The sequence below is a fragment of the Pleurodeles waltl genome, chromosome 3_1, assembly GCF_031143425.1.
Source record: "Pleurodeles waltl isolate 20211129_DDA chromosome 3_1, aPleWal1.hap1.20221129, whole genome shotgun sequence".
Classification (NCBI taxonomy): Eukaryota; Metazoa; Chordata; class Amphibia; order Caudata; family Salamandridae; genus Pleurodeles; species Pleurodeles waltl.
The window spans coordinates 1992486332-1992511042 of record NC_090440.1 but is presented as its reverse complement, the minus strand read 5'-3'; the positions used below and the strand labels follow the sequence as shown (position 1 = coordinate 1992511042).

The window sequence follows — 24711 nt, the reverse complement described above, 5'->3', positions numbered from 1 at the left end:
CTTCATCCTCTCCATTTCATCATTTGTGCAAGAACTGAAGAGAGTGGTACCTGGAAATGGTAAATTTAAGTATTCTTTGTTGATACTCTGGTTTTAGAGAACTGAGGCGAAGCCACAAATTTTTGTCTGAGAAAGACCCTGTGGCAGTATTCATCTGCTTGCTGCTGCGCTGATAATTTGGTTCCATACCATTAGGCTTTCACTTAGTATCTAATTAAAGTCCTCTCTTTCTCCCCTAGGGAGATGCTCAGTAAACTGTTGTAGTGATTCCCAGAGGGCTCTGATGTAGTGACCTAATAAGGCAGTGTTGCTTGCTTCCTTTATTGTAGTTGCTGCAGTTTTGCAGACTTTCAAACCCACAGAATCCAGTTTATGGCTCTTTGTCCAGTGTAACCGTGGAAGTAGGAGCTGTGGCATGTTGTTTTCTTGTTGCCACAACAACCACTAAGTCTGAGGTTTGGTCTATGTGTAGGAAGGCCGCAGGATGATACTTTTTCTGTAGTCTTGATGGTGCAGGCTTGATTGATGACTGGGCTAAGAAAAGTTCCATTGCTGATTCTGAGAAACCTGGAACCAGGGATAGCGTCGGACGTGAGACTGATCTATGCTGCAATGTCTCAAAAATGGCCAATGTCGTCTGTATTGGTGTGGACATTGGTGTGTTTAATTTATTGGCATAGAAAAAATGGGGTAGGGGGGACCGGGAGGTTATGTGGTCCAGTGTACAGTCTCCCAACTATAATACGATAAATAAAGGTACACTGTTCCAAAACTGTACTGGCTTCATAGGGGACCTGAACTATCAGGAGCAAGAGCCCTCATGCATCACAATGGATGACAAGCATCATCATCGGGAAATGCTCCTCACCAGGCCGGCTCTGCAATGCCTGGTGGGCTCCCCGAAGGGGGCTCTTGTGCCGTACTGCTCTACTAGAATGTAATAGTTTACGCTAGGAGTGAAATCAAAAATGGAGAGAGCAAAAAAACTGTTAAAATTGGTTATTCATCATACCAAAACATCAAAAACTTTAATCAGTACAGGGTAGATGAAGATCAAGGTTAAAAAGAGAGGGTGAGGGTCACATCAGAGTGCAATGCTCAAGTGACTCTCAAACCAAAGAAGTGGAGAGGAGCTATAAATTAAATAGTCCCTCTACATATCAAGGCCAACATGTTTCGCGTCCTCACGGTCCAACCAGATCCATCGACGCTTCATCAGGACCGAAGAAAAAATGTCTTCTCCAAAAAGCAAAATCAGATCTAGTTATCAAATATATCTAAGTGTCCTAACTTAAAGGTGAAACAGTCACTTACATTGTGGTCACCTAGTCAGGTCGCCCTAAAAGACAGAAATACATGAACAACACTATACATCAATAAAAAGTAATAGGTGTACTTAAAATTGTGAAGGGTCACACATCACATGTGAAAAGTGCAAAAACACCAGGCAGAAAAAGGCTTACCATCCCCCACTTCGAGAATAGGCTCCTTAAGACGCACGTACTGCGGACTCAAAATAATCTCTGTTCGTAGTCACAAAACATAATGAAATATATCCACCAGGTACATGTGATATTCAATCATTAATGCTGAGTATAAAAGACAGTTATAGTCTAAGCCCCAATAAGTCCTTCAATCAAAATATGATGCAGAAGTGTAGTAATTGAAAATTCCCGTCTATCTACCACTTTACATGGTCGAAATCACATCAGTTGTTGAGAAATGCATCTTATTGAAGATATTCGATCAATATCACAATTATTAAACAAACAGGAAATTGTCATGTCACAATTGAAATGGCGGTAAGTAAAATCTAACCCAGATAAAAAGGAGGAAAAAACAGACTTGCAGTGCGATTATTGGTCCTGCATTATGGACCTATCCTCAGTACGGCGTCCCGCATACTTGTTATGCGAGCGTTGTCCGAGATGTTAAGAAGGTGGCGCGGCGGGCGTAAAGGGAATTCCTTCCGGCTCGCGCGCGTCACAAAAGTGTAGAAACAGAAGACGGACGTTCGGTAGTCAAGAGAATGGTGAAAATAAACAAAGGACTTCATATGCATGCACGCAGAACCGAGAATTACTCGGGACCAGTAACAAAATTAAGAAAAAACGGGTCGAAAAGAGCATCCGGTCCAAGTCATGGTTGGATGTCTAAAAATTGTATATAAACAAGAAGTATTGTATTATAAAAAGGTTGTTCAAAATGGAGTAGCTCCCTAATTAGACAACATTTTTTTAATAACAGGCAAATTCTTACTGGGTCGTCAAAAATTGGTAATCTTGACTAATATTCCATATTATATGGGATAGGTCAATATTGATGATGGAGGGATGGCAGACAGGTTAGAATAATTTGACTATAGCAGTGATTTTTTTACATTACTGCGCAGATGATCAAAAGGAATAAACAATAAGATGTTGCTCAATGATATTAGGACAAAGAGGTCCACGGGATGTCATCGTTCAGTCCATTGGTGTTGGTCCCTAATTTGAAAATCCATCTCTGCTCAATTTTGAAGAGGCCTCCTGGGTCATCGAGGCGGATATGCGGAACATCTAATACTACCCACCACATCTCATCAGGTGTGTGGGGTGCTTCAAGGAAATGGGCACATAGTTTGGTGGTAATTCTTTTGCATCTAATATTACTTCTGTGTTCATTGATGCGCAATTTGACAGATCTGGTAGTCATCCCGATATAGCGTAAATTGCAAGGGCATGTAATCATATAGATGCAATTTTTTGTATGGCAATTCATGTGTTTCTTGAGATACCAGGTACCTATAGGGTTTAGATGTATCGTTTTGAGGTGTCTGGTGAAAGGGCAAACATTACACATGCCACAAGGATGATGTCCCTGTACTGGGGGAAGATCCCATAGTGTTCTTTGACTGGGTGCAATGTGCAATGGTCGTGGTCTGGTGTGTACTACAATGTCCTTAATGTTAGCTGTACGTTTAAATGCGAAGAGTGGTCTTGGTAATTCACTGCCTCCGCATGTAAGTATTGACCAACGCTTATTTATCAGTCTTTTGATTGAGTTAGACAATGGTGTGAAAGTCGAAACACATGTTAGTCTGGTCTGTGACGTCTTTTCAATAGTTGTTAGTAAGGCGTCCCTGTTATTACTCCTAGCTCTCTTACGTGCCTGGTACACCAATTTTGGAGGGTAGTGGCGTCCAAAGAGTTTGTCTTCCAGCATATCTGCTTGATGATAAAATTCTTGGGGTGAACTACAATTCTGTCTTAGTCGTAGAAACTGGCCTACTGGTAAATTATCCCGTAAGGATTTTGGATGGTGACTGTCATATAATAGAAGGGAATTACGGTCTGTAGGTTTATGGTAAATGCTGGTAGATAATTTACCATTGTGAATGGTGATCATCAAATCTAAAAAAGGTAGATGGGTGGCCAACACTGTGGCAGTAAATTTCAAAAAGGGGTCAAGGGTATTGACCCAAGCTATGAAGTGATCTGCGATTCCTAGTGAGCCCTGCCATATAATCAAAATGTCGTCAATATAGCGTCCCCACAATTTTATAGAATTTTGAAAAGGGTTGTTCGACGGTAATATATACTTTCTTTTCAAAGTCATACATGTATAAACATGCTAGACTTGGTGCAAAAGTGCTTCCCATCGATGTTCCTTGAATCTGATGGTAAAATTGGTCCTCAAAGAGGAAAAAGTTCTCAGTGAGTGCGAGTTTAGCACAATGGACAATGAAGGAAACGGGAGTAGATAATGATGATGACACTTCCTGAAGGGCTGACTCAATAACTTGTAGAGTCGCTGTTTGAGGAATGTTAATATAAAGTGCCTCAACGTCCAAAGTAATGATCCCTTGTACAGTCCCTGAGTCATTAATAGTTTCGATTAGGTTCAGGACATCCTTGGTGTCTTTCAAATAAGTTGAAAAATGTACCAGGGGTTGTAGGAAATGATCGCAGAAGATCGAAAGGGGTTCTAAAATGGAACCCATCCCGGATACTATGGGGCGTCCAGGAGGGGGTGTAATGCCCTTATGGATTTTCGGTAAGCAGTAGAAATATGGTATTTTAGGGTGACTGGTGTCCAAAAATTCGGCCTCCTTAGGTGAAATCCACTGGTTATTTTTGGCTTCTTCAATAAGGCTTCTGATTTGAGACTGTAGTCTTCCTGTGGGGTCGCTCATTATTTTGGCATAATAAGTGGTATCGCTTAGAAGACGTAGACATTCCTGTCTGTATTTGATAGAGTCCATGATCACAATAGCACCTCCTTTATCTGCCTGCTTGATGGTGATGTCAGGATCTGAAGCTAAAGATCGTAAGGCCTCCTTTTCTTTAGAGGGTAAATTGATATAAGAATGCTTCGGAGTCAGTTTTCCGATGTCTGCTAAGACTGCTTTTTAAAGGTCAGAATCTCACTGGGCATAGTTGCCAGTGGAGGGACAAAACTAGAGGTTTTTTTTAGACCAGAGTCAGTCGTTTGCGGTGTCATGGATTTGTCAATAAAGAAAAAGTCTAAACGAATCTTGCGAAAAAATTGGGCAATTTCGATGTGCAGTCGGAAAAAATCTTCAACCGGGGTGGGAACAAAACCAAAGCCTTTGTTTAATACATTAGTTTTATCCTCTGTGAGGTGACGGTCAGATAAATTGACGACTAGGTTCTCCCAGGGTTTATTTTCACTTGGCTCCTGGTAATCATCTGGGGTTGTTCTCCGGACCATTGGATGTGTCTGCCTCTTCCTCTCCTTCTGCCTCTGCCCCGGCCTAAAAAACTTATGTAGGGCACAAGGGGGCGGGGTTGGAAATAGGGGTAGGGAGGGTGCCACTGTATAGGTTGTTGTACCGGGTATGGAGGATAATTATAAAAGGTCTGAGGCCGATTCTCATCTGTACTCCACCCGTCGGATGACGATCCACTGTTCTGATTGCGTGGCTTTCTAAAGGATGATGTGGATTCGTCTGATGACCGAGACTGATTATCCACATCATAATCGTCCTTGGTATAAGGGTATATCTTTTCTTTGCTAAATTTGACGATATCCTTCTGAAGTTTAGTAATCTTTTGTTGAGTCAAAAACTCCTTGGTTTCATTTAACTCAGCAGTGATTTTTGAAAGACGGCTTTTAAAAGCTGTCAAGGTAACAGTGGTCTTTAACGAGTTTTCTATGGCACTAATTTGGATTGTGATAGAATCAGCTAGGCGTTTGGAAGTATTGATAATTAAGACAAGCCAATCTCTAGTGCACTTCCAAGCTATCTGTGCCCAGGCTTTTCTGAAAGCCAAGTCCTGAACGAATATCCGCGGGATATTAGATATGAGGAGGCCATTGGGTGCAATGTTTGCACGTAGGTATTCCGTCATGATGGTTCCGTGCATGACTGTTTTAATCAATTCTCTTTTGAGGGTTGATAACTTCTCCCAATCTGCCATAAGACTGCCCGTGGGGGCTGACCCATCACTACTCAAAATAGAGGGTCTCTGTAAAATTGCTGACACCATTTCATCATCATAACTGAGACCCTGGAAATCATCCATCTCAGGGGTCAGAAATGTTGCTACTAAAGATTGCAAAAGGAGGTCCCACAGCTAGCTGCTGCACATCAGTATAGAAAAAAGGGGGTAGGGGGAACCGGGAGGTTATGTGGTCCAGTGTACTGTCTCCCAACTATAATACAATAAATAAAGGTACACTGTTCCAAAACTGTACTGGTTTCATAGGGGACCTGAACTATCAGGAGCAAGAGCCCTCATGCATCACAATGGATGACAAGCATCATCATCGGGAAATGCTCCTCACCAGGCCGGCTCTGCAATGCCTGGTGGGCTCCCCAAAGGGGGCTCTTGTGCTGTACTGCTCTACTAGAATGTAATAGTTTACGCTGAGAGTGAAATCAAAAATGGAGAGAGCAAAAAAAATGTTAAAATTGGTTATTCATCATACCAAAACATCAAAAACTGTCTCCATTTTTGATTTCACTCCTAGCGTAAACTATTACATTCTAGTAGAGCAGTACAGCACAAGAGCCCCCTTCGGGGAGCCCACCAGGCATTGCAGAGCCGGCCTGGTGAGGAGCATTTCCCGATGATGATGCTTGTCATCCATTGTGATGCATGAGGGCTGTTGCTCCTGATAGTTCAGGTCCCCTATTGGCACCTGTGACTAATACTTATTGAAAGCTAGAAATATCATCCACCAGTGAGATGCGTTGAGATAGTCAGGGGAATATCTCCCTGTACTTGAGGAGGAAGTATCAGTAGTGTTTCTGGATCGAGACCTTGTATAGTGATGGCAACGGTGTGAGCGCCTTGGCCCTATAAGTGAGTGTCGTGAGCTATGTTGACGGTACCTGTAGCAATGTTTTGAATGATGCCTTGAAGGAGAACAAACGAGATTCTTGTTCTTGTAGAGGTTGGTGGTGGTGGTTGTGGAGGAGTCTGCTGTGGAGGAGGAAGCATAAAAGGTATTGGAGGAGGGTCAGCTGGTGCCTTCCTTGATGGAGAATAGGTGCAAAAGTAGACAAAATCTGGAGAACTGTAGACTTGTCTCTGCTTTCTGCGCACTCCTACTTTGACCTTCCTCGACATCGACCTACTTTTCGACGGCGAATGACAACCATGTCACAGTGTCCGAGTATGTGTTGCTGGTGATTAGGTGCATCTCAACATCAATCTTGACCTTGCTGCCAAATAGACATGTGACGACATCTAATAAAGACCTCTATGGCGACAGGTGAGAGGGCCTCATTTTCAGTGGGCACCTTGACGTTCATGCCTGTCTGTGGGATGATGGCGTCATCGCCGTTGGTTCCCTTCGCCTTGACTTCGATCTGCGCCGTTTCTTCGACGTTGACCCATGGATGGACAGTGACCAGGTCGTCACTCTACCTCTTCTCTACTACAACCAAGACTGACAACGTTTTTGAGCCTATCTTTGACTGGAATGCCCTCCAGAGGCCGATGAAAGAGCCCTGGTAGAGGACTGAGCCTCTACTCGCCCTGAGGACCCACCTGTAGATTGAGTGTTCTGCTTTCGCTGTTCCTCTGCAACCTAAAGACGAATTTTCTCCCTGTCACAAAGGGTGCACCTGGAATAGGTCTTGCAAATTTGGCACATGTCTAGTATATATGAATCTGGAAGACAAAGAATACGTACTCTGGGAGGATCTGTCTTGGCCTTTTTTTTTTTCTCCCACAGTCTGGGCACTTGTCAAAAAGAGATGGAGCATCTGCCACCAGCTGAACATGATGGGATTCTGCTGGTTTCTGAGTTCTTTAAAAGGCACAGCCTCTGTTTTAGAAATATAATGTCCGCTTATGGGGCTACTCTGTCCTCCTCTCCTTCATCTCTATCATGCAAAAGGGGTTTGTGAGGGAGATTCATTCTGTTTACAAATTACTCTCAAATTATAATGGGATGGCCCTTTTTTTAATTTAAGATGCAGACTTCAGCCAGTGTAGCCTATGGACATAGGCTGCATTATTTGTCTCTTAAGTGTCTTTACAGGCCTTCCTGAAGAAAGGCGAAAAACTTCCACTTCAGAAGATATTTTAAGGAAGTGCTCCGTGGTTCCCAAATGTGGGCGGGACTCTTCAGTGCTTAATACATGGAAATCCCCTACGAGAAAAGGGTTTGTTCAACTTATCTAAACAAGCATAAGGTGAAAAAGTCACTTACCTTAGTGTTTCCTAAACTGTTTGCCATGGGTATTCAAATGTTTGGAAACATAATCAAAATGTTGCTGGTGCTTTCTCACCAAGACAGATTGGGTATATTTGAGTAGTAGTGATGCCCTGACACCATGCTCAAGGGCATCAGTTAAATATTGAACAAGGACATAATACGCCACCTGAATGTAGCATACCTAGAGGCAATCTCATACGCTGCACAGTGAATAAATAGTGTAATATTTAAAATAGTAAATAAATATATTGATAAACCAGTGGGGTATGGCCACTCTTCCTTTTGTCTTGGATTTTGACCCTTTGTCCTGAATTATTTTTACAATTCTGTCCTGAATTTGCCCCCATGCCAGGTGGTCGCCCTAATCACTGCGGAAGGATGCGTTTTCCTTTCTACTCTGTCCAGCTTTGATGAACATAAATGAAGATTAAACAAAGGAGAGGTAAAGTTGAGTCTCCGGGATTCTTGTTTTTTCACCAATCGTGTCTGCAGTAAATTCTTAAACAAATGGCCCTCGCCTCAGTTCAGCCAAACAAATGTACTGAAAGATCACGTTGAAACCACTCTTGCCAGATATATGTGTGAAAATTTGCTCTGCATGTGGTCCCAACTGACCAGGATGCTAAAGGTAGAAAAGCAAGTCTTCTACACGTAATGAAAATAACCATGAGGTATTACAGGCAAGTAAGTTTTCCATTCTCACCTTAATTAGATTAATTTCCAATGCAATACTGTTACGTGCCAGCAAAGCTTCTTTTTAATTGGACTCAGAACATTACTCCTGTCTTTGGCACTGGTTGACCCGCAAAAATAATTAATTTACCATTTAAATACAACCAGTTGCACAGTCCAATGTTGGCCTCCAAACAGGCACACTGTTGTCTAAAGTCTGGGTACAGTGTAATTTCTCCTACTGGTACACAGTGTAAAATAGTACTTATAAACGAATTGCTTTCATGATACATACAGTATTACGAACGAGATACGAACAGAATAGCACCCTTTTTGTTGCAAATATTTTTTGCTAACACCAGACTAGCAATTTTCACTGTTGTAGGTTGTTGTCTGTGCAAGAAGCTGTAGTGTCACTGTGTGTGTGTGCCTATATATATATATACAGGGAGTGCAGAATTATTAGGCAAATGAGTATTTTGACCACATCATCCTCTTTATGCATGTTGTCTTACTCCAAGCTGTATAGGCTCGAAAGCCTACTACCAATTAAGCATATTAGGTGATGTGCATCTCTGTAATGAGAAGGGGTGTGGTCTAATGACATCAACACCCTATATCAGGTGTGCATAATTATTAGGCAACTTCCTTTCCTTTGGCAAAATGGGTCAAAAGAAGGACTTGACAGGCTCAGAAAAGTCAAAAATAGTGAGATATCTTGCAGAGGGATGCAGCACTCTTAAAATTGCAAAGCTTCTGAAGCGTGATCATTGAACAATCAAGCGTTTCATTCAAAATAGTCAACAGGGTCGCAAGAAGCGTGTGGAAAAACCAAGGCGCAAAATAACTGCCCATGAACTGAGAAAAGTCAAGCGTGCAGCTGCCACGATGCCACTTGCCACCAGTTTGGCCATATTTCAGAGCTGCAACATCACTGGAGTGCCCAAAAGCACAAGGTGTGCAATACTCAGAGACATGGCCAAGGTAAGAAAGGCTGAAAGACGACCACCACTGAACAAGACACACAAGCTGAAACGTCAAGACTGGGCCAAGAAATATCTCAAGACTGATTTTTCTAAGGTTTTATGGACTGATGAAATGAGAGTGAGTCTTGATGGGCCAGATGGATGGGCCCGTGGCTGGATTGGTAAAGGGCAGAGAGCTCCAGTCCGACTCAGACGCCAGCAAGGTGGAGGTGGAGTACTGGTTTGGGCTGGTATCATCAAAGATGAGCTTGTGGGGCCTTTTCGGGTTGAGGATGGAGTCAAGCTCAACTCCCAGTCCTACTGCCAGTTCCTGGAAGACACCTTCTTCAAGCAGTGGTACAGGAAGAAGTCTGCATCCTTCAAGAAAAACATGATTTTCATGCAGGACAATGCTCCATCACACGCGTCCAAGTACTCCACAGCGTGGCTGGCAAGAAAGGGTATAAAAGAAGGAAATCTAATGACATGGCCTCCTTGTTCACCTGATCTGAACCCCATTGAGAACCTGTGGTCCATCATCAAATGTGAGATTTACAAGGAGGGAAAACAGTACACCTCTCTGAACAGTGTCTGGGAGGCTGTGGTTGCTGCTGCACGCGATGTTGATGGTGAACAGATCAAAACACTGACAGAATCCATGGATGGCAGGCTTTTGAGTGTCCTTGCAAAGAAAGGTGGCTATATTGGTCACTGATTTTTTTGGGTTTTGTTTTTGAATGTCAGAAATGTATATTTGTGAATGTTGAGATGTTATATTGGTTTCACTGGTAATAATAAATAATTGAAATGGGTATATATTTTTTTTTGTTGAGTTGCCTAATAATTATGCACAGTAATAGTCACCTGCACACACAGATATCCCCCTAACATAGCTAAAACTAAAAACAAACTAAAAACTACTTCCAAAAATATTCAGCTTTGATATTAATGAGTTTTTTGGGTTCATTGAGAACATGGTTGTTCAATAATAAAATTAATCCTCAAAAATACAACTTGCCTAATAATTCTGCACTCCGTGTGTGTGTGTGTGTGTGTGTATATATATATATATATATATATATATATATATATATATATATATATATATATATAATAATAATATGAATTACCAGCATAGAGCTTTAATCGCTCATGCTAACAGTGATGTAGTTGGAACTAAGTTTTAGGGGGAAAAAACAAGTATTTCAATATATATATATTTTTTTTTTTTTTTAAAGCTTTTACCACTATCTGAAGAGGAGCAGACGTCATTGCAACAGCTGGAATACAAGGTTTAATGCCATTGCCTGGCGGTAGATGAGGTAATATCCATGATATGGTTTCTTGTGTAGGCAACCTTCTTTCAGTCTCTAGCGTACATTATTTCAATAAAATGTTTATTTTGAAAACGGTTTACATATTTTCATGAAGATTTATTTCTCTTAATCTGTGGAGAATATTTCTGTATACTCAAAGCTCGGTTGTATGTAGTATGATACGCATGGTGGCGCATGCAGGTTAAAAAGCTCGGTCTATGACAAATGCTGATGCTGGGAGTATATGGGGAGAAGGCAGGATCCATGTTGTGTCCAAGCAGGAGACCTAGTGAGTAGCAAACAACAGTCTCAGAGATTCATATGAATGACTGCAACTGCCTTGAACGTGGTAGATATAGAGTTGAAACATACTCCTTAGTCGATCTTGGTGTAGATTTGGCCGCTGTTTTTTTTTTTTTTTTTTATCTGCGGCCGTTTTTCCTCCCATAACCTTCCATTCGCAAATTATAATCTTTCAAGTGTATATTTTTTTACTGGGTCGAGCACATTGTGCCATGGTGTACAAGGACGGTTGGATGGTTAACAAATGCTATAAGTAACTGATGGTGGTGACTTCAAAGTGAGTGGGATAGGCAACTATCCCACTGAAGATTGTGTCATGTTGACTTGCAGAACTGGGGTTATCCTAAATTAGTTGATTTAACATATTTAGAACCTACTTGCAGGGAACAATTTCGTTGAATGATTTTTGTGCACCTGTTCACTAGTCGTTTTTTTTTTTTTTTTTTTTTGCAAACATATGATTAGTCTGGACTTGACGCAAGCAGGAAACTAGAGGCGGGTGTTTGCAAAGGAGTTTGTCTATTTTGTTTATTATGCATTGCAACCCCTTATGTTTATTCCACCTGAAGGCCTGTCAGTACTTGTGGAAAATCACTTGCTGGAAACTTTGATGAAGATTGCAAAAAGGCTTATGCAGTTATGCAGCATTTGTAGTTTGTACATCATTTCTGGGTCTCGCCTGAGTGAGTGTTGCGAGTATTGTACAAAAAAAGGTCAGCTGGTTATGTAACCATTGGTTAGTTATCGCCCCCAGATGCCTCCTAGTTTCACTTGCCTTGATGTTTGCTCCTTTGTTGGAGCATGGACCAAGCAGAGCTTCAAGTCCAATGCCAGTTTCCTTCCGCTGGCTTTTTTTTGGCTTGTTGGCACTTCAGAAGAATGCATGTATTTACAATCCATCTCTCCCCCGATCTTGCTTGGCCCATCCCCCTCCCACTTTCTGCCCACTGTCCTGGTGTTGCTGGATCCATCTCACCCTCCTTCTTCTCTCAATTGGTGTTTGCCCCGCACCCCCTGTCACCCTCACTCTGCTGTCCAAGGTGTTTCTTGCTCCCACCCATCCTCTTCCCACCTTCTGAGGTCTTGTTTTCCCGCCACTCCGCCTGCTGTCAGTTGTTTTACTGGCATCTATTCCACCTTTTCCTGCATTGTTTGTCCTTCCAGTCCCTCCACCCCACAAACGAAAATCATATACCAAGCCAACGCCTCTTTCATTTGTCCCTAGCCTCAAACTATTTGAGTGTGTGCCCAGAAGACTAAACGTGTTCTTTGACATGAGAGAGGGGTCCTGTGACTTTGTGATTGACAGTGGACTCCTGGCCCTGTTGTGGATTTAGCATATAGAGTATGGTGGTGGCATACAATGTTTTGTGAATCTATAACTGGTACCAGACTGTTTTACCTTTTGTCAGTGAAGTGGAGGCCTACTGGCCCACTCCTGTAAAGTTCCGCTTCTGTTGGATACTTCTTCCTGAGGATTACTCACCTTTTGAATGTGCCAGGTATTAAACTGAATATGGAAACTTTCAAATAGCTCTCTGTACAGGAAACAACACCATTGTGACATCACTGGAGTTATAAAGCGCCCCCACTGGCACCCTGACATCACTTCACTTTTTTCCACACCTGTCCAGAGCTGGGTCTCCTCAGGAAATTCCACAAAATGTTTTTTGTCCTTATTAAAATTCTGTCTTTATTAAAATTCTTCTGTTACAGTACAGGAATATCCCCTCCCAAATGTCCAGGTTTAAAAACCCTGCATGGACTGTGATGGACAAATGTCTATCACAGACTCGCATACCACCTGCTGTGGAGTCACATCAAGATTTAAAGGTCATGTGAATCATGCAGAAGCATGCACCCCCAAAGCCATTAAAGAGAAAGAAGCCAAACTCTTCATGGCCCAGGCTCAAGTTGACAGTCGACAGAGGCAAAAATGCAGACTTGGAACAAACTGCCCAGAGTCAAAATCATCCCAGAAACAAAATAAGAAACCATGTCATAACTATGAGCGACGTGGTTCTTCAAAAGGTAAGTCACCAAGGCATTCTCTGGTGCTTCTAGACTCCTCACTAAAGCTAGAAGTCATCCATCTCCAAGGGTTCTAGACCTCACAGCTACTTTGGACTCTGAGCTGGTCCCCAGTCCCCTGGCTCCAAAGGCACCACCTCTCAGTTCTGTCAGCAAATTCCATAGCTGCCAACACCTGGAACGGATCCTGATTTATTTATGAATATCATGTTTGATGTTTTTGCAGGGCCATGGTCTCCTCTGGAGTGCCCTTGGGCCCCATGTGTCAATTTAGTTTTATCTTTAGGGTAGCACCGGCAGACTTTGCCCAAGCTTCCTTTGACCACTTCTTCCCTTGCCATCCGTACTTCTGGCTCGGACTCCACTTCCAGTGCTGGTTTCCCACTGCTTTCCACCACCACCCCCACCGTTGTTCACAGTGGCTGTTAACCATTGTTTTCAAATCACCCTTAACCAGCTTCACCACCAACGTCACTATCAATTTCAGCAGTGAGTCAGCCAACACAACCATAACATTCCAATGCCCCTGATTCTTTCCATAGATCAGGGTGAAAGGCAGAACACCTAATTGAAGCTTACTTCTTTTTTGGCAAATCTGATCCACTTGAGGATCCCATACAATATATAGCCGATAGTGAAGTTCATTTTGGAACCATGTATCCTGACTACACCATACTAGAAACACCAGTGGTCTTGATGACTCCCTTGGGTGGGAACTAAACTCTCCCATTGCCCTATCACTCCTGGAAGTCATCTGAGATCACAAAAATATTAAGAATGCGGCTGAGGTCTTTGAACTTCTTTCTTCTGCAGAGACCAACTTCAGTATCTTGAGCGCCGTATTGCATCCAACTTCTCACACTTTGGAGCCCGTTGTCCCTGTAATGAAGCTATAACTGAAAACATTCTTGCTGCTTAGGATAAGTCAACATAATTTTCTGCCGTTAATCATGTAGTGGGCAAAATATATAGGCTGGTGGCCTGGCCTTCTTATCCGCGTATCCATCACCAGAAAATCTCGTCATCCAAGCTTCCTGCTCCTCAAAGCTCTCCCATTGTCTGTTCCCTACCAAGCCTTCAGACAGGCAGTCCAAAAAAGATTGAGTATTTTGCAAATAAATCCTTTTTGTCAGGAAGTTTGGCACTCAAATCCCTAAATGCCACATGCCTGATTGCCTATTATTCCCATTCCTTGTAGGAGATGACACAACTAGTCGTCCCAAATATGCTAAAACACTTCCAACCCCATTCATGGTACTAGTGAGAGACAGAGAGGCTGAAGGCAAATGAGTAATACAGTCTGGCATAAATACAGGGATTTCATAGAGCGGGCTATGAGAACGTCTGTTTGTCTACGATGCATTATTGGTTAAGAAACTAACTTGTCATATGTGCAAATCCTCTTTGATATGGATTCTGTCTTGTTGGTGCTAAAGCAGACAGTGCTCTCAAAAGATTCTAAGAAAGCGAAGCTACTGCCAGATCAGTTGGTTTACAGTCACAACAGTGGGACTTCTAGCAGTTATGGAAATTTTGAAACTTTTGGAAGACTTTTTCCTTCCAAGGTAGAAACCAGGATAGAGCTCCCAACAATAGCAACACAATGACAGTCATGTGGCAAGGGTAGGAACTGTGCCTTGCCTCTTATTCCCTGTTCTTCCTCCTCTTTCCTAGCCACCGCAGGGAAGCAGCCTTAGTTCTTGCTTGTCAGAACACAGAAAGCTGGTTGGAGAACAGATCCGGTTTTGACTGGCAACACAAAGGTGATGTGGTACATCAACAAGCAGGGTGGCAGTGGGTTTGAATCTTCTATGTTGAGAAGCAGTACGGCTCTGGTCATGGGTGCAAGTGTATCAGATCTGGTCGGTTGCCAACTATCTGACTTGAGCTCTAAATGTACGAGTAGACAGTCTGAGTCAGCATCATCATCCTGCAGGCCCAAAGGCACTATCTGGGTTTCAAGGTGGGGCACGAGCACTTTTAGTTGGCCTTGCGTGCTTTCGGCCTTACTTGTGCCCCTCTGGTTTTCACAAAGGTAATGGTGGCTGCCCATCTGCGGGTGTTGGGGGTACGAGTCTTCCCCTACCTTGACGACTTGCTTTTGAATGCGGACACGCCACATTCAGTCATAAACCACCTCCAGATGATGGCAAACCTGACAGCCTTATGTTTCTTGCTCAGTCTGCCACGGTCACACCTGACTCATTCACAAAGGCTCCCTTTATTGGAGCCTTTCTGGATATGATGCCCTTTTGAGAATTTCCTCCGGAACAGTAAGTCCAGAACATTTGTGTTACAATACCAATATTTCAGCGTCTGTTGTGGGTCTCAGTGAGGATTCATTTGGGGCTCCTTGGCCTTCTAAATTCTTACATCCTACTCCCTAAACTTACCAGATGGCATGTGCAAGCTCAAGTTTCTTAGTGGACCCAGCACCAGGGGAACCTGTCTGATTCCATTCAAATGTCAAAGGAGGCTGCAAAAGATCTGCAGTGGTGACTGCTCGACAGCACTTGGACCATCGGCAGACCCATTCCCGATCCTGAGTTGGATGGATCATTACTCTGTTAGGGAGACTATATGGTAGAGGTGGATATCCGAGGGCTGTGGTTTCTAGCAGCGACCCACCTTCACTTAATGTTGGAGCACTGGTCGATTTGCTTGCCGTTAAAGGCCTTCCTGCTCACCATCATTGGAAGGCTGGTTCAGGGTGTCGCAGACAACACCACCAGATGTGGTGCTGCAACAAGTAAGGCCTGGTGTGGTCTTGGGTCCTGTGCCAGTACACCCTGCACCTCTAACTTGATGAATTGTTAGGGCAATTCCCTGGTGGTACCCCACGTGGCGGGAGCCTTGGAATTCAGGATGGAAGAACTCGGCTGCTGCAGCCTAGCTGATCATGAATGGCAGTTACATCTGGAAGAGGTACATGGCAACACTGGAGAGCATCCTGACTCCATCTCTTTGCTAGCGCTGAGAATGCACAATGCCCACACTTTTGCATGCTCGAGTTTCCAAAAAGGTACTCTGAGACTCATTCACCCAAGAGTGGAGCAAAGGATTCGTATATGCCTTTCTGTCACTACCTCGCTTGCCATGTGTTCTATAAAAGATCAGGCACAATTAGGTCCAACTCCTCCTAGTGGCTCTGGATTGGGCCAGGAGAGTTTGGTACCCAAAACGTCTGGGCTTGAGCATCTTTCCTCCGATAAGGCAGCCACTTCAGAAGGACCTTCTGTAGCAAAAGCAGGGCAGAGTCTTGCACACAAGCTTGCTCAACATGCACCTCCAGGCATGGAGAATGAGCAGTGACAGTTGACCTCCTTTTGATCTTCCCAAGGCTATTGGAGCCCTCCCGCCAGCCAGGTCCCCTTCCACGAATCTATGCATGCAGGGTGCTGGGATAAGTTTGTGTTGGGTGCGGCACCTGACAGCTGAACCTGTGGCAGACAAAAGTGTGGATGAGTTATTTGCTTTGTTTTGCCCAGCAAAGTCTCGCTCTGGGCACAGATAAAGGTTACCTGTCTGCACTCTTAGGTTTTTTACGGTTGCCAGACCAACTGTCCTTGTTCAAATCAACAGTTATGATGAGTGTCTTGAAAGGATTACAAGATAAGCTTTCGCCAAAGTTCTTTGTGATGCCCTGCAGGACTTAATACTAGATTTCACTTTTCTGATGTGTCCCTTTTTTAAAATAATGCAGTTTTCCTTTGCGACTGCTAACTCTACAATCCATCTTCAGGGTTTCAATAACTTCCACACTAGGGATGAGTGAACTACAGGCCCTTTTTGTTACAGCCTCCCTATACTACTTTTTTTTTTTTTTTTTTTTTTTTTTTTAAATCTCCAGACAAACTGGTTTCATGTTGGACATGACATTTCTTTCCCAACCGTCTTTATTCTGCCTCACCCCTCTAAAGAGGAAGAGAGACTCCATTGTTTGAGGGCTTTTACATCATTGGCACCAAGGAACATCAAGTGGATGATCAGCTCCTTGTGGGGTTCCCTGAGGCTAAGAAGGGCAAGGTCATGCAGAAATTGACAATCTCTCAATGAATAGCTCTCTGCATTAAGATCTGCTACACATTGGCTAAGAAACTGCCCACCGACGGTCTAAAGGCTCACTCCACCAGGGCCAAGGCTGCTATAATGCATTGGCTTTGGAGTCTTTTCGTGTCTAGATGACAGGCAGCTTGATCAACGTGAGTGCGCATGTCTACAGAGCACTACTGTCTCAACACCCTATTTTGTTGAGCTGGGCCATTTTTCTCGCTCAGTCCTGCAGGACTTTAGTCTGAGCTCTTCTACAGACCCACTACCTCCCTTCCCAGCTGGGCCCCCTCCCTGCCTTTGGGATTTACCTGCTCCGGTGCCGTGGCATGCTGCTACTGGGTTGAGGGAGCTGGGGGGACATGTGGCTCCCTCCTCCCACCAGATCTGTTGGCTCCGCTGTCGATTGGGCCGCTGCTGGACAAGGGGCTGCCACCTACTGGAGTAGGGTGGGCGGCCCTTCTGGACCAAGAGGCCTCTCTTGGTTTTGGCTACTTGTATCATGCAGCTCACCTCATGATTGGGAGCTTGGATTCCGGCCGGTGCTGACGACTGACCCTCAGCCCAGTTGCCCAAACTCACTGTGGACCCAGGGAGCTGCTAGTCGTACTGGCCTCCGTGTATACCAGAACCATTCAACTTGCCTCCACGTGTGACCTCCCTGCACAAAATATATGGTTACCACACTACAGTGCCATCATGCATTTGTTAACCGGCTGGCTCCAGCTGTCTGTCTGTCTCTCCCTGAGCGTTGCTCTCGATGACCCTACTAAAATAACCACTATTGCTCTTTCCAGCTCTTAGTGCTTCATCAATTACCACTTCCAGTGAGGGCAGCATTACCAGGTGGGACAGTCGCCTCACTTCATTGTAGTTTACTTCCTTCAAGCTTTACTGTTGGGGCCACACTTGACTCTATGTGGCAGTGTGTTCCTAAGCAAAAAAAGCTTAGCTTTGATGTGGCTCGCACTCCACGCCGCGGCTCCTATCCTCAGGGTGCCAAGGCTCCGGTTGCTCATCCTGACCCCAACACAACACTCAAGGGTGCAGCTGTCATTATGTCATACACTGTGTGGGTTGTAAAGCGATAGACACCAGATCTGATTCCCTATTGAGCTGTCTTGACGGTATGGCTGAGCGCCTTGACCGGCACAACACCAGAAAAAAGGACGCAGAGTGTAGAATTTCGGACCTGGAGGATGGAAACACCAGTGTGCTTCAGCGTTTGATCGTGTTGGACACATTCTGAGGACCGTTGGCCCTAAGAATGAAGATCTGGAGGCACGCTCTGCGCAACATCGAGATAACTGAATCTACCAATACTGGACGCATGGATACATTTGTGGAGAAGATTCTGGTGGACTCCTTCACCAACACTTCTGTAGTTGAGAGGGCACACCCTTCCCTTGGCCCACAACCGGTTCCGGGTGCACCTCCATGACAGATCACTGCCTGGCTACTGAACTATAGGGACCGGCACACTGCCCTGCAACTCACCAGGGTTAAAGGACCTCAACAATATCTGGGTTTGACAATATCCCTTTACCCTGACTAAATGCTAATAGTGCAGGAGGCTCGCCGCAAATTTATCGACGTTAAACATATCCTCCAAAAACGTGGCTTTAATTATGGGATGCTATACCCCACACCGTCTTTGCGTGGAAATAGAAGGCCAACACCATCTGTTCAATACGCCAGCGGAGGTGCCACAGTTCTGCAAGCGGCTTGAACTGGAAGGCTCCGCTCATGGGGGGGATCGGCACATGAGGGTCCCCCATCTGATATCGTTTTGACCTGGTTTGGTCCATTGGTGTTCAACTGCAGTCATGTCACAATTTCTTGAAACACTGAGGTCTACACATTTATGTTTGTACCTGATATATTACCACGTTAGGGTGCCCATTACTGGACTATTGCCACAATGGTATATTATTGTTTCAGATTACACTGTTCTAATTTTGCAGGTTAGCCCCACAGATCGTTGCCACCACCCCAAGGGGTACACTGTTAGGTTCTTGTTTTTTATTGTTTGGTGGGTAACATGGGTTCTCTGGCATTTGTTACGGTAGAGTAGATGGAGGGTGGGTTGGGTATTGAGTCTGTTTTATGTTTTGTTTAAGCCATCATATTATTCTGCATTGCGACACACCAGATAGCTATTTCCACACCATGCATGCAACACCCACAAATGAGACTATGACATCACATTCAAGTGCAGCGCCAATCTTTAATCTCATCTGCATGTTGTGGAATATCTGCGGCCTGATTAATCCCAGAAAAGGTAAACGGGTACTGACCTATTTTGCTAGGTATGGAGTACGTATGCCTCTGAGTGGGGCACACATTGTTACTTCTCTTCCTCTAGTTCCTACTTCCGGGGAGTCTGCATATTTATCCATAAACAGGTCCCTTTCGGTATGCTGGGAACACCGTAGACCCTGAAGACCGCTATATACTTGTCCATGGCATTTTAGCGGGGAAACCCGTCCTTTTAATAAATATATAAACTCCAAATATTAGTTCCCCTGAATTTTCTTTTACTGATAGAACGTTCTCAGGTGGACTGCATCATTATGGGAGGGGATTTTAATATTACTTGGCGCCCCGACTGCGACTCCACCGGTTCTCCCCTCGACGCCAAGCCTCGTTCTCTGCAAACCCTGACTGGTCCACTAGAGAATCTACAATTATTTGATGTATGGCTTCACAGATACCCTTACGGAAGTCCTTTAAGGCCTGCATTAGAGATGTCTGCATTGCCAAAGTGTAAAGGGTAAGTTGCATGACATTGAGCTGGCGATCAGATACCCTGCGCAGTTGAATGCTGATCGGGATAGGGTGACCTTGCTCCACGAACTGCGGGACCTTGCTCAACGGGAGGTTGCATATCTGGACAAATATGCTACAGCTTGCCGGTATGGCGAGGGGAATGACTCTTGCAGCAACCTCCATATCAGCCTACCTATGTAGCCCGATTGACAGGATGGGATGGAACAGGTATTATAGACGGCAACAGCCTATTTAATGAGTTTAGGTCTTACTATATGTCCCTATACTCGTCCCAACCGGGTGTCAATCCATCTGCACTCACTGACTACCTTTCAGAGACAGCCATGGTCTAGCTGGGGCAGCAACATTTCCTAGCTGCCCCGACCACATGTGGGGAAATATTCCAGGCAATAGGTGCCCTTAGTGGCTCTAAAGCCCCCGGACTCGACGGATTAACTGGAGACTTTTTACCCTTACAAGCCGTTATTGGTCCCCCACTTGCTAAAGGTATATGCCGAATCCCTTGAGCGGGGTGTCCTACCACACCCTACGCGAGGCAATGAATCCACTACTCCTCAAGCCTAATAAGTCCCAATGCACGTCCTATCGACCTCTGTTGCTTATGAATCACAATAACAAAATACTGGCTAAAGTATTGGCAACCTGTCTTTCCTTGCTACTACACCGTATATCACCCACGCAATCTGGCTCAATTCCACACTGCTCCACCTCTGTCAAGTTGCGGACGTTTTTGGTGGCACTTAATCAAATTTTACTTCGTATCCCAGCCGCAGCAGTTTTATTAGATGCGGAAAAAGCGTTTGATTCCCTTGGATGGAATTTCCTACATGCCACAGTTGTGGAATTGGTCATACCAAATGGCTTTCGCAGTCTTGTCCGCTTGCTATACACGGCCCCGCTATGGTTAAACGGCACACTCCGAGGCTTTCTTACTGACCAGTGTACCCGGCAGGGATGCCCCCTTCCACCCTTATTGTTTATTTTTGGTGTGGACCTGCTATTATATCACCTACAGAAGCATCCTCTTCAGAGGAGCCTTTACTTCCTGCATGGGACGCTACTGACATCACTATGCGCTGATGTCATTCTGCTATTTATAAAAGACCCTCTGCCCCAAATTACCCCCTATTGTCCGGGAGGTACAGTGATTTGGAACCTTCTCTGGACTACATATAAATCTGAAATATTTCCATTTACGGACGCTTCTGTGGTGTGCGATCTTGAATTTCCCCAACATTGGTGCGCAGATTATGCTAAGTACCTGGGTATTGCTCTCCACAGACAGTGCTGAGGTCATCTTTTGCAATTGCGGACCGGCCATGGATAGGCTAGACATGCAAGCTGAGCGCTGAATTAAACTTCCGTTAGGAATGACTGGCTGCATAGCTATTATTAAAATGCTTGTCCTACCCTGATTTCTGTGTTTGTTCTTGAAAATTCCCATAGTGCTCATCGGCAGTCCTGCTAGTCTGCATAAGTAACCAAAACGTATACCTGCCTACGAGGAGTGGACGCTTGAGCCCGGGGTGAAAGGGGGCGCCAGGGAAGACATTGTTTCTTGCATCGCCCTCTCAGTCCCTGGAATTGGTGTTCTTGGTGCTTCTGTCTCCCATGCGTTTCTTACCAGACAGGAATGTTCTTCCTTAGTTTCAGTTGTTGTCATATAGTCTGTAATCATGTTGAATTTAACTATATGGGAGATTGACAACATCTCTGCCAGGACTTCATGATGGTTTAAAAGCATGGCTTTGAATGTGATTAGCAGAGTCTTGATAATTCTCTTAATCGTGGTTTCATTTGCCCATGTTTAGCTACGCTTTACATATCACTTAAACATGAAATTTTTTGTTGCTCTACAGGCCACAGTAGGCGTTATATAAGATATCTGTACAAACTGTGAAGAGTAATTTTACACTGCAACCTCGGTTAATGGGGAATCCTCTTCAATTACATGAAAGCTTTGAAAGATAATTCCACTCACAACGCCTTCTATAAATGAAATTAATTGATCTGTTTTTCATACTTCGCAGCATGCCCAGGAAGAAGTAGCTGCATGGTCGGAATCACACATGCAAGGAGAAATTATTTCCACTTCTGAAAGAATATATTACAGGCTTTCTTCAACGTCATTCTGCAGATAACGGAGAAACTGCCATTTCAGTATTGATTGTTTTCCTCTATCATCGACAGCTGATTTGGCGCTTGCTGTTAAAGATTAGACTTTAAATCTGACTCTTGTGAACTCTTATGAGCTATTCATTTTTTCTGAATTCCAGTGAGTTCAAATAGCACTTTTAAAGTGTGGGTGCAGAATAAGTGTGGCTTTTGATTCCGTGATCACAAATTGTCAGGCACCCAGATGTCAACTGCTCTGGGACTTTCTTGGTAGCCTCTATTCCTGCACCGAAGCATCGATTGGCGTTACATGTTGTCCAGTATTTAAAAAGGGAATCGCCAGCCCTGCTAAGGTGAGACAAACCGATATTTTCTTGATTTAAAAACATTCCTGTTTCCTTTTTAAATTGTGCGGTGACGGCCTAGTTGCTATCAGAATTAAACCTAGCTTTGGTGAGAATGAAATGTGTGTGTCAGGTCAGATATCTCTGAGTAACGATTCTATTTAATACAACAAAATGTTTTAGTTTTATAATATGTTTTACACATTGTGAATTGAAAATGAATGATAAGTTAGTGTAATAAAATTTTTATTTGTATTATTGAGATGTTATTTATTCCTTGGGTTTGTGTCCAAGCATTCCACAGTAGTCTGAAAAATACTAAATTCGTCTTTAGTTCCATTGTTACATTTTTCGAATTAACTTTTTAAGGGCGGGCAGGGGTTAGTTTACTTTGTAATTGCCCAATTTGTCTCGTTCCCATTTTGGCTTACCTTTCAAAGTTTCTCAGCATTCATTCGCGCTGTGATCTACATAACCTAGTGGAATGTAAAAAAGAAGCATTCATTATAGTAAGCAAGCAAAGACTCACTCTCGTGTACACGTATGTGCTGGTATAGCGATCTGTATGGATTATTTTTACTATAGGACAATTAGCCAGTGTGCACACAGCAGCAAGTACAACCACAGACCAATAATCTTACTGAAGAGCATTTACAAGGTTCCTCAGGCAGTGGCCATTTTAGAAACTCCTTTTAGAAAGCTCTAATTCAGGCTCCTTTTGGAGACTGTTTAACTGCCTTGCCAACTTAGAAACCTTCAGTAGTCTCTCCAGTTGATATTGCAATTTCGCCGATGTCAACAGAACAGCTGTTAAGCTCAATAGTTCGAGGGAAATACCAATGGAAACAATTGTTTGAATTAAGGCTCTACTGCCTCTAACATAGAGAGCTCTTTTTTAACCTCTGGAACCGCCAACCTAAATTAAGCACTTGATGTGGTTACATACAGCAATGGAAACATTTTGGATCATATTTATGGCTGTACACGTCTGGGCAAGCAGCATAAGCTGCAATAATGGATCATGCAAGGTCATCTTTCCACGCAGCTGTGGTTACAATGTGTGCACCGGAGAAATTAAACATTTTCCTTCACTGTCTTGTTAGTTTGAATGGTATGGAAGAAGTTGGAGTATTAGTTGAGGGGAGTGAACACCAACCTCAAATAACCACAATTCTTGTTAATGTGAATTGCAGAAGTCCCGAAGTAAGCCTGTGCTCCTACCCCAGGTAGCTATGGCTCAGAGCAGTCATCGTAGAGGCTATGTGTTAAGTATTTATACCGTATTCAAACAACAGTAAAAGTGAAAACACAACGCAAGAAAAACACCAAACCAGTTTAGAAAAACAGAGAATATTTTAATAAATAAAATGACAAAAACTACATAAATCCAATTCATATAACCAGAATTATACATTTTTACAATTTGTATTTAAAAATAGTGTCAAATATGCGCCAACTGAGGGCATCCAGTCGCGCTGGACCAGGATGAGGGTAAGATCGAAAGTTGACCGCGATGGAGGGTGGTTTGGATAGAAGGACCAGTTCGCCCCAGTCGCAAATCTACCTTCCCACTTAGAAACCTTTATGTTGATAGACTGTTCTCAGTGGGGGCCAGGTAGTTGCATGGATCCAAGGAAGGGCTCAATGTCGTTAGGCTTCAGCTGCAGGAGGTCCCTGAGCCAATCTGAGGCTGTCAGCCTCTGACCTGGTGAAGTTAATGATGAAGGGCTTCATTGTTGCTCAGATGCTGCTCAGCATTCAGTAATTCCATCAATCGGGTGCTGCTCAGCTTTGAATTTAGTGAAGCTGTTGAGGAAGGTTGTTGACGTCCATGCTTGCTGTCAGTTAGGCAGGGAGGAGTACACTCTGACCTCAGCCAAGGGTCCAGAATCTTTAGGGCAGTACTTGGGGATCAGGACTTTGGGCCCAGGTCAGCAGAAATTACCAGATTGTGTTAAGTTGGAACAGGTCACCAGGAAAGCAGGAAAAGGCCTCTGGAAACTTGTTGTAGTGCTGTAGTTCAATCAGGAGGTCAGTCAGCTGAACTGTGGAGTCACTTCTGGGGCTTAGGTTCAAGGCATGTAGATCCATTCATCTGCCTGGTTCTTCAGACAGCAGAGCTGTGTGTGGGGGCAGCCACTACCCACACCCTAGCCAATGAGGTAAGCTTTCTCACAGGTGTCCCTACCTACTTTTACAGCACATCGTATGTGTTTTACTAGAAACTGTTCCACAGTGCCGCTCAACGTAAATCCAGGATTGCAGGAACTGTCTTCCCTTAATCGAAGCTCCCTCAGCACATCCTGAGGAAAACCCTCCTGTGTGGTCACTTCATCCCAGTGCTGGGGGATCTGCATCCCCGTCTCTCCCCCTCCAACTCCAACACACACACAAACGCCACCAACTGGGTTTTGAACCAAGTTGACTAAAGGGACCACAGAACGCGGCAGA

General features: G+C 44.0%; 1 protein-coding gene across 2 annotated transcripts in view; it reads left to right on the top strand.

Moving 5' to 3' along the window:
* SKA2 (spindle and kinetochore associated complex subunit 2) overlaps positions 1–22515 on the top strand; it is a 75695-nt gene extending 53180 nt beyond the window's left edge. For both annotated transcript variants that reach the window (XM_069226415.1, XM_069226414.1), the window contains exons 4-5: positions 10550–10633; positions 21832–22515. In XM_069226415.1, the coding sequence (XP_069082516.1) occupies positions 10550–10609 (60 nt within the window). In that variant the 3' untranslated portion in view covers positions 10610–10633; positions 21832–22515. The remainder of the gene's footprint in view (positions 1–10549; positions 10634–21831) is intronic.
* The last annotated feature ends 2196 nt before the right edge of the window (positions 22516–24711 follow it).